This window comes from Choristoneura fumiferana, chromosome 23 (genome assembly GCF_025370935.1).
Source record: "Choristoneura fumiferana chromosome 23, NRCan_CFum_1, whole genome shotgun sequence".
NCBI lineage: Eukaryota > Metazoa > Arthropoda > Insecta > Lepidoptera > Tortricidae > Choristoneura > Choristoneura fumiferana.
The window spans coordinates 11,019,075-11,029,159 of record NC_133494.1 but is presented as its reverse complement, the minus strand read 5'-3'; the positions used below and the strand labels follow the sequence as shown (position 1 = coordinate 11,029,159).

The following is a 10,085-nucleotide window of genomic DNA, read 5'->3' as shown; positions in this document are numbered from 1 at the left end:
TAGTCGTTTTAACATCAAAATCGTTTCATTTATTGTTTGGACGCAATTTACTCGACTATTATTACGAAAGTAACCACTAAAGCTAGATCTCTCCATGCTTTTGTAGTTATTATATTGTAGTGGTGTAATGCGAGCTATTCTTAAGAGGTCATGATATACTGGTGCTATTGTAACAACACTGTTATTAGAGTAAACTCGTTAGCTTATAAACGAGAACAAAATTACGAGACCTCACGCTGAGGTCAATTAAAATGCACGCTTTTTTAACAGCCTCTTATTTCTCGGTAGTGTAAATAGCGTTTATTTAAATTAGCTTAATTATGTATTTATTGACTATAAATCATTTTAGATGAATATTTAAGGTGACATTATGTCGAAATCAATCATACCAAAGAATATTTATTGTTCTTGATATGTTCATTTTATTATAAGCCGAAACTTTCAAAGCCATGGATCAATTGAAAGGATATATGGATGGATGTTTAATATGTATTTAAGTATGTATTTATCTATATAAGTATATTTATCCGTTGCCTAGTACCCATAGTACCGTAGTAGTAGTAGTAGTAAGCTTTGCTTAGTTTGGGACTAGGTCAATTGGTGTCAAGTGTCCCATGATATTTATTTATTTATATTTCTGAAAATTACGCGTTTTCTAAATACAAGGTGTTGGCTGCAATAATGGTCGGAATGGTCCCTTAGTTAGAATTTAAAATAATCCAAAGCTACAGGATGTTCGTGAGTGTCTCTTGAACTAATAGTTTAATTGCAATGCGCAGTCCGTTCGAGCAACGATTAGATAAAGATCTGCCAGAGGTCGCTGGTTGTTCCACGTTTTGTCGGGCTATTCATCAGGCTTGCATAACTTGGGCATGGCTTATAGTTGACTAGGTAAACTAGATTAATTTTCACTTTTTCTAATTTTAAAAGTTTTTTGTAGGACATTTGGAATGTAAATAATTATCATCGGTTTCCAATTCTGAGTCATCGGTAATTGATTGATTCAGGCATTTTTACGGAGGTAATATAACCAAGCACCACAGCCGTAGCCATTTGTATATGTGTCGCACAGTCGTAGCTATATGAATGAAGCAAGGTAAATTAGTGAAGTTTTGAAAATCCATTATTATTTTAATAATATACTTAATTTAGATAGTGCACGGACCGTGAAAGAAGTCACCATTATCATTCTATGTTAGCCTTCTAGAATGGCCGGGCATCCTGTAGTCCTTTAGAGCTCTCCTATCACGGGTAGACTAACAAGCTCGTTCGCTACATTATTTCTTAAAATAACCTAACCTAACCATAAAAAAAAATCATTTTTAATGCAAGCTCTTTTTTGCTGAGTGCACTTTTTGCTGACTTTCCTTGCATGCATGACAATTCAAAGTAAATTTGCATACTCGTACCAAATTTCAAGTCGATGCTATTAACCGTTGAAGTGTTATCCACCCTGCGGAGACGATCCTGGCCGGACTACCAGGATGTCACTAGTAAATTATTGCATTTTCACGCAATTGACATAATTATTCAAAATTTCAAGTCAATCTGACTACTGGAAGTTGGTGAAATTCAACTTGCAAGATTTCATTACAGGCAGACAGACAGACAACGGGACAGGTGAAACTAAATAAAAGCTTGTAAAAATACCTAAGCGACCTCTTAAACATCGATACTTTTAATCAATAGTCAAAACATCGTACTTTATTGTAACTTGCCTTCCTTTTTCATTTAGGTTCGTAACAAAGCAATTTGTAAAATCATGTGACCTCTTTTTATTTTACTCCAAACATTTGGTAATCAAATCAATAGTGCACAGCTTCTGAAGTACCTAATCGTTTTTTTTGTCGCACGAGTATACTTACCCAGTACGAGTATGTAATACTATCAAAGTCTCGACAGCAATTTCATTTCAAGGTATCGCCTATGAATACCGCTTATTTAACGTCAGCGAGCTCGATGACTTTATAAATATTACATAGAATTATCCTCGAACGAGGGCCATAAATAATGTTCCAGTTAATTTTTGTGCGTTGCCTCCGTGCGGTAAGGTCAAGTAGCATTTTAAATATTGTTCTTATGAAAGTAATTGATTGGTTTCGTTTCTTTGTTTAATGTAATGAGAGCCGGCAATGTGTTTTAGTCGTACGAGTCCTTGACTTCTGAGCCGATTTGAAAGATGGATGTATTGCGAACTGTTGAATGAAGAAATAGCTAACAAGAGCTGATTGTGTTAGCAGTGCCTTGTTTTTTGGTGTTTATAATTGCTATGCTATGTTAATTATATTTTGTCAGCACATTAATAAAAGTTTAACTAGATACATAAAGTCTGTAAGAAGTTTATTGAATCAGGCGTTACTTTGCGGAGGTCCAAATTCTTTTAGTTCATTGTAAGAAGTTTGTTGGAATTATCATTCATGAATAATAGCACAACCAGGATTTAATCACTGTTAAAATATCGTTAAAATTACCTCGACGTTTCAACTACATGTAGCTGTGTTCAAGTTCTGAGTAAGTAGTTGATTCTAAGCTTGTAAACTCGAATCTAGTGCTGACCACGGGCGCTGTAGGTGTCCGAAACGTGTAAATTTTGGAAAATATGTCTTACTAATTTAAAGTTTTTTGTGGTTAATAATTTATGTAACTTTTTAAAGAATACTATAATGCAGGTGCATTTTATTATAGTTTCATAAAAAGATAAGTCATCGTCGTCGTTACTACAACACTTAATAAGAGGAGGGATGGCATGGTAGGATTATGTACAATACCCCTTATAATATCAAAAATATCACAAATGTATCTGCATAAATAAAAAACAAAGGTAAAAAAGAAAGGAGCTTTAGATGCTCGACAACTAACACAACAGTGCCTTGCTTTGCCTTTGGGTGTTCGCCTAGAATAGTTATTTGTGTCACAAGGGAGCAAAATGGTGTTTTTACGGCGAGGGCGTACATTGAATTCAGAATATAGTGAAGGATTCTACAATAGAATCCTGAGCGTAGCAAGGGATTCTAAAGTAGAATCCTGATCGTAATGCTTCAAGTGTTAACGCCCAAGATGAAAATAATTTTGCTCCCGAGTGGCTCATACAACTTTTCACACCGAGCATTAAGAAACTTGAATAAATATCTAAATATTATTCAAGAAAAACCAGCATAGAAAATGGCGTGGTTTTACAATTATCAACTTCAAAAAATAATTAAAACACTTAGAAAAGCTATCGCTATCGTGTCGCTATCGTCACTGCTTAAGTGGCTAAATAAAAAACAAACAAGCTGAGATATGTGGTGCATAGGAGAAATTCGTGTCTGTGCCGTTGACCAACAGTGGTGTAGCGGTATAGCACGCGGTACGGAATACCGAGGACCTGGGTTCGATTCCCAGTGTTGGTCTTATTTTGCTGGTTTTTCTGTGCATCTATATTTCAGTTTGTATTTTCAATTAAGGTTTTACGAGATGACCGTAAAAGTAAAAATTTGGAATTTAAATAAAAAATACAAAAAGATTCCAAAAAACCAATCTTACTTAGAAAAGCCTTGAACAGAAAAGTTGCACTTTGCTCCCTCTCGTCAGGGAGGAAAAGTTACTTTTCTGAAGGAGAGGTGTGAAAAATATCAGAAGAAAAGAGACAATTTTTTATGAAAGCATTAAGAGTTGACCTTGACTTTTCTTACAGGTCTTTGTAACCATGATTATCAGTAAAGTTTGAAAAAGGCTATAGAACATATTTAGTAATTATAATATAAATTGTCATTTCATTATGCATTAGGGACTTTTATTTGTATCCAATCTAAATTACGATCCGTCGGTCGCGTTATATCAAATTGTACTTTGACACCTGTAAACACAGTCACATAAATCAATCATTTCACAATTTATTCAAAGAAAGAGGATAAAGTAAGAAATTACGTGACTTTCGACGTCTACCTTTCTTTACGAGGCTTATGACGTCACCGATACTTTTAATTCCTGAGGGGTTGTTGTTGTCAATTGCTTCGATTGCTGCTTCATATTCCTGAGGCGCTTGCGTGCCCCCTGAAAGCTTTTTAAAATAGTTCGGTGGTGTACCTGGAACAAATTGTTCAACATAACGACGATTTACGAAATCAGTGTTTGATTTTAAAATATAGTTTTCACATCTAATGTTCACAAAGTTCGTGTTTATGCTGGATCTAGACGGCCTAAAATGACTTTTTCACACCTCTCCTTCAGAAAAGTAACTTTTCCTCCCTGACGAGAGGGAGCAAAGTGCAACTTTTCTGTTCAAGGCTTTTCTAAGTGTTTTATTGTAAATGCCATTTTTTGAAGTTGATAATTGTAAAGCCACGCCATTTTCTATGCTGGTTGTTCTATAATAATATTTAGAATTTATTTTTTCAAGTTTCTTAATGCTCGGTGTGAAAAGTTGTATGAGCCACTCGGGAGCAAAATTATTTTCATCTTGGGCGTTAACACTTGAATCCCTCATTACGCTCAGGATTCTACTTTAGAATCCCTCGCTCCGCTCAGGATTCTATTGTAGAATCCTTCGCTACATTCTGGATTCAATGTACGCCCTCGCCGTAAATACACCATTTTGCTCCCTTGTGACACAAATAACTATTTATGCTCTAGTGTATAAAGTATTTTTTTTTTGTCTAAGACCAAGGTAATCAGGTGTCAACAGCCACAAACAAAAAAGTTTCTAGACAATTTTTTAATATTTTTTAACTTATTTAAAACTAAAAATCAATCAATTTAATCAATAAAACTAAAAATAATATCTAATAATGTGTAAAAAATAAAAGGTACATGGAGAGTGAACAATTTTCTCCACTGTTGCTATTTCATTTCCTCGCAATGTATGTGAAAAGCAGTGTAAAATTCGAGCATTAAACTCATTTTCCCCTCGACGTGTCTATGCACTTGGCTATAATATTAACGTCTTGGGTAAAATGGCTCGTTTTAGGCCCTTTTTGTACAATCTACTATTTGTAAGTTTGGTTTGGGAGTTGGGGCACAGGATGAGGGACAGAAGAGCAGGTGACCCCCGTTCCGGGTCGTAGGTACTTGATCCAGCGGGTGTCGTTGGCCATACAACGGGGCAATGCCGCTGTGATAATGGTTACGTTTGGACCAACGATGCAGACGGGTATTGTGTAGTTTTTGTTTTATTATTTAATTTATTATTATACCATTCATTAGATTTTTGTAAAAAAAATGGAATATCTGTCTTGCTCCTCCGCCAAGTAATGAGGCCAAGTCGTGCGAAACAGCTACGTTTGAGTTGGAAAAAAAATGTTTTTTCATGCAATTTATTATTATATATATTTATTATTTCTATTTCTATTTCAATTTAACTCGCCCTCCCTCCGCATAAAAAACTTAAATAACCAACGCAAACGTAACTGAACCCAGTTACGTTTTACCAGTTCAGTTAAGTTTGCGTTGGCCTCACTACTTGGTGGAGGAGCAAGACAGATATTCCATTTATTTTTAACATGGATCTCCGCAAAGTAACGCCTGAATCTATACAGTTTTTTTGTAATTTGTGATTGATTTTTAGTTTTATATAAATTCTATAAATGTAAATTGTTTTGTTAGTTGGAATGTAAAGTATACTTACTTCGATGTTGCGCAGCTTAAAAAAAGAACATTATTTCAGAAACATTACAATTACTATTGTCAACACTATTCTAACGCAAACGTATAGAAATATTTACCTATATCAAGAATCTCCCACAGATCCTTTTTCAGAAGTGGATGATTGCCATCATCAATTGTATTTTCTGATTTAAAACATTAAAGGAAATTAAGTAACCTTAAGTTAAACTTGCTTCGATAATAATAAGATTAAAGATGACAATGCCAACAAGAAAGCTAACTGTGAATCTATAATTAATTCAAACTTGATGTGAGCTCTGACTTTTGAAGTAATTTGCCCAAAAATTACTAGTTGAATCAAACCCGCATGAACAAAATCTTAACTCTTTTTAGAGGCAATTTATTTAAATTCAGATCAAACAAGTCATGTAAAAACATATTTTATATCATTGAATTGCAAAAAAAACTACGTTTCTAATCCTTCTTATACGGCATTTATGTACGTGTATTGGTTAGAAGTTGTTACTTTAGCAACAATGTACTGATCTTACCATTATTATTCGTATTTGGAGCTGCGGCTTTAAAAATATTAAATTAAATCAATAAAATAATATAATATATAATCAAATTTATAATTTTATTCAATCATTATTTTCATTTTATAAAACAATAATTATCACAATATATGTCTGCGGGATTACGGGATGTAACCCTCAACTATTTTCAATGAGCTCCCGATATTTCGACGTGTCTACTAGTGTAAAGGCCTCCCTAGCGCGCTGCACGGCGCGCGCAGCGTGCTGTTTCAACAGGTTTAAATGGAGCAAAGACCCGCCTCACGCAGCGCTGCAGATGACATGATGCGCCACGCGGGCGCCAAGCCGTGCACCTGCGCAAGTTAGCAGAGGCCCTTATGATTAAAGTCAGAATAACTGGGCTGATTGTCTGTTCTGCTCATGACACTTGTTAATGAATCGATATATCGAAAGCTCATTAAAAGTAATCGTGCTCCACACCCTGTAGATTCGCTAATTTATTTAACCGTTATTATTATTATTATTATTATATGATAGATAGATAAAAACGTTTATTTGGTACTGCAAACACACACAATCAAGATTACATACAAGGATATAAAACATCAGTCCAGACTTAAAAGTAAACATTGCCATGCACATGCCATGGCTCAGTGGTCAACATTGCTCGGGGGAGCAAAACACTGATTTTACGCCGTATATTTAGCCTATAACTGTGTCCCTAACCGTTAATCATTGAAAACTCTAATGTCCGTAACTCACCATCTCCGGGTGTGCTTTTAATTAACTTTTTTTCCAGCGCTTCCACAGCTTCTTTAAGATCACTCATGTATACTGGCCTATTATCAGGATCTAAAATAAAAACAACTCAATTTAAGAATTTTATTAAAAGTTACAGAGTTAAGTGTTGCTTTATTTTGCTCCTAGTAGTTCACTTTTGAAATTGTCAGTCAATAAACAGTTCTGTAACTTTATTTTATGTGAGCCATCGATTTATTATAGACCAATTTTCTACGAAAATCACAACATGACTACCGATTTCACATTTTTTTCAAGATTTTCATTCCTATGATATCGAGGAGAAATGAAATCGTTTATCTACAAGTTAAAGGACGAATCAAACCTGTGCCGTGCTCTGTTGCAGCAGTAGTTGGTGATAAATTTGTTGCACCTGTAAATGTACATCTTTGTAATTCTAATTTAATAAATAACACAAGGTGCTGCATGAGGGTATAATAGAAGGTATGGGCGATCCACCACTATTAATTTTATCAAACTAAGTACTTATTTAATTTCTAATAAATAAAGCCGCATTCACATATTTTATCTGTCGTGTTATGTCGTGACGCATAAGAACGGAATCGGTTTCATACATCTTATATGGTTGCGTTCACATTTATCTGATGCAGTGTGTTGTGACGGCTTGTGTTGTGTTGCATCACAAGCTATAGAGAGAGAGAAAGAGAACATCACAACACAACACGACAGATAAATGTGAATGCGACTTAACATATATTGGACGTGTAATTTTACTAATACCTAGTGCGCATGCGAAGGTTTTTGTGTGCGTCTCTCTCATAACGCTTGATGAATTTGTTGAAATTTGGTTAGTTAGGTGGGTTGGTGGTTAGGTTAGCTTTGTGTTTGTGTTAGCCAAATTTCAATAAGGAAGGACTCACCAGTTTCATTATTGTCATTGGAACGCACTGAAAAATATCAAAGAATTCAACATTGCTTCATATTTTACACTGTTTTCTGTTAGTGTGAAATTTGTGACTTTGCTCAGCAAAATACCTATTGAACGCGGTAATTTCATAGGGTGTTTGCGCAGTACTATTCCCAAGTTAGTTTTAGCTATATGGGCCGAAGGTTTTTTATTAAATTTTAAATAACGGCGAATACTTGAAAGTGAGTTTTTTGGCGGCTCTGGTGTTGGGTCGACCATTTCCACTTGCATCTCTATTATATGGTTTGGAAATTTACCTGGAACATTACATTTATTTATTATTTGAAGAGAATATAATCTAGTCTATGCTATAAAAAGACATCAATACATAGGGTGCATCGGAACATGGGGCTTTAAATGGAAGGTTCGATTCTACTCACATAAAGCTATTTTTGTTTTGCAACTTTTTCGAAATATTCATAGAGATTAAACGTAACTTTCAATACAATACTAAATTGACAGCAAATTGATAAATGTTTATCTTGAAGTGATGTCAACTGTCAAATTATTTAACGGCCCCCGTATATTGTATTTCGATCCAATTTATGAAAAGTGTAAACAAAGACGCCATTTATCCGACCACAGACATTCAATGATGTGAAAACCTATAACCTATTGCAAAATAATTAATCTGTTCAGTAAATCGATTAATTTAATAGATCAAAGTATTGTTGTCTATTTTATTATTTACAATACTTGATTTCATTCCAAAGACAACATTCAATTATAAAAGCAGAAACTATTTTTTAATTTTAAGGAAATTAAATAAAAATCTCTAATTCATCCGCGCATTAATCGATTTTTAAAATGTCAAATTTTCCACCATCTCTACGCTAGTCTATGCTACTACAGATTATACACATGTTTCAATCAAGAAATATAACATCAGATTTTGACGAAGATTTTTCAAATGAAAAATAAATATTGAAATCAAGTGAATTTTGGTGAAAAAAGTGATTAGACATCTGTTTAAAAGACACGAGTTATAGATAATTGTGTTATTGATTCGATCCAGTGAGTGTTTATAAAAGAATTTTGATGAAATCGGTTTGTTTACACTTTCAATAAATTGGATAGGCAATAACGTGTACGGACTTTTGCCCCCTTACCATGAGATAGCAATAACACCGCCATGATTTAACGATTAAACTTTGAGCATCAATAAATTATCTAAATTACAGTTATTTGAAAATGTTACAAAACAAGTATGTTACAAAGCAGCTCAGTTATGCGACTAGAATCAAACCTAGAATTTAAAACCATGGTCAAAGACACCCTGTATTGACTATTATACCAGTCAACTGTGAGAAGGTTTAGAAAAATAAGGTATCAACCATTGCGTAGGTGTATAAAAAAATATTTTTTTTTAAAACAATAAGTTGTTATACTTACTTGCTAATTGCTTAAGCGATTCGCCATTATTCCGTAAAATATTATTTATTAAGTTTTTCTTTGGCTCCACTTGAAATGAAAATATCCATAGAAAAATAAAAAAACTTAAGACAATAAAAAATTGCATTGCTTAAACAATCGTGACATCATCTGATCCTTTCTCAAACTGACACGAAATATCTACCTGCCGAGAAAGATCCTGAAGTAAAACATAAGCAATACAACAGTAAATAAGTTATAAGCAACACCATGATTTACCTCCGTTCGGAATACAGTTATCAAATTGCAATAGAAAAATCCATAAAAGTTCTAACATCATATTTATGTATACACACTTTATATGGACTATAAACAATGGAACAGAAGATTGAAACAGCGTTTATTTTTTGGTTCTTTTTTTAATTCCAATTACTTTTCCATTTCATGTTTATGCTTTCAGTTCTTAATTTTTTTTCAGTGGTAAATTTACGTTTTGCTGATGTCTTGTCCCTATATAAACGGATAAATATATTATTATATCATAATCATAACCGTTCTATAGGGATGCTATAAGTGTCCGATTAGCGGGAGCTCCGATGCCCACGATGATGATAAACGCTGCATAGTAGGCTACAGAAATAACTGTTATGTATCTATTTATTTATTTATTTAAAAAAAAAAGCATTACAGTAAGACCAATGCGCTGTAAAATTCAAATTATACAAAAAAAAAAAAACAAAAAAAAATATTTGCTTTTTATTTAATTTGTATTAACACGAAAAAAGTATCTAAATGTATCTATGATTTATGCTAGTTAAGGACTCTCCCATTCATCATAGTTTTCCCGTTAGAATTGTCACAATCACCAG

The 10,085-nt window shown here is 33.7% G+C and overlaps 1 protein-coding gene across 5 annotated transcripts; it reads right to left on the bottom strand.

Moving 5' to 3' along the window:
* Positions 1 to 3,705: 3,705 nt before the first annotated feature.
* On the bottom strand, positions 3,706 to 9,829 carry LOC141441293 (uncharacterized). 5 transcript variants are annotated; one of them, XM_074105975.1, is made up of 11 exons: positions 9,496 to 9,824; positions 9,238 to 9,306; positions 7,914 to 8,102; positions 7,799 to 7,825; positions 7,243 to 7,290; positions 6,882 to 6,971; positions 6,135 to 6,161; positions 5,703 to 5,768; positions 5,606 to 5,620; positions 3,928 to 4,068; positions 3,722 to 3,838 (listed from the first exon to the last, which is right to left on the bottom strand). In XM_074105975.1, exons 1-11 carry the CDS (start codon positions 9,554 to 9,556, stop codon positions 3,759 to 3,761), a joined length of 813 nt encoding a protein of 270 aa, XP_073962076.1. In that variant the 5' UTR covers positions 9,557 to 9,824; the 3' UTR covers positions 3,722 to 3,758. The 5 variants fall into 5 exon arrangements, with proteins under 5 accessions (XP_073962079.1, XP_073962077.1, XP_073962076.1 ...); XM_074105974.1 differs by having other exon boundaries at positions 3,726 to 3,838; positions 9,422 to 9,530; XM_074105977.1 differs by having other exon boundaries at positions 3,726 to 3,838; positions 8,022 to 8,102; positions 9,422 to 9,530.
* Positions 9,830 to 10,085: the final 256 nt, after the last annotated feature.

Coding starts and splice junctions, on each gene's coding strand:
- LOC141441293 (XM_074105974.1), bottom strand. CDS start 9,488: ATGGTGTTGCTTATAACTTATTTACTGTTGTATTGCTTATGTTTTACT. Junction 9,307..9,421: donor TTCAGGATCTTTCTCGGCAG/GTAGATATTTCG, acceptor TTTCATTTCAAG/TGGAGCCAAAGAAAAACTTA. Junction 7,826..7,913: donor GAAATTACCGCGTTCAATAG/GTATTTTGCTGA, acceptor GATATTTTTCAG/TGCGTTCCAATGACAATAAT.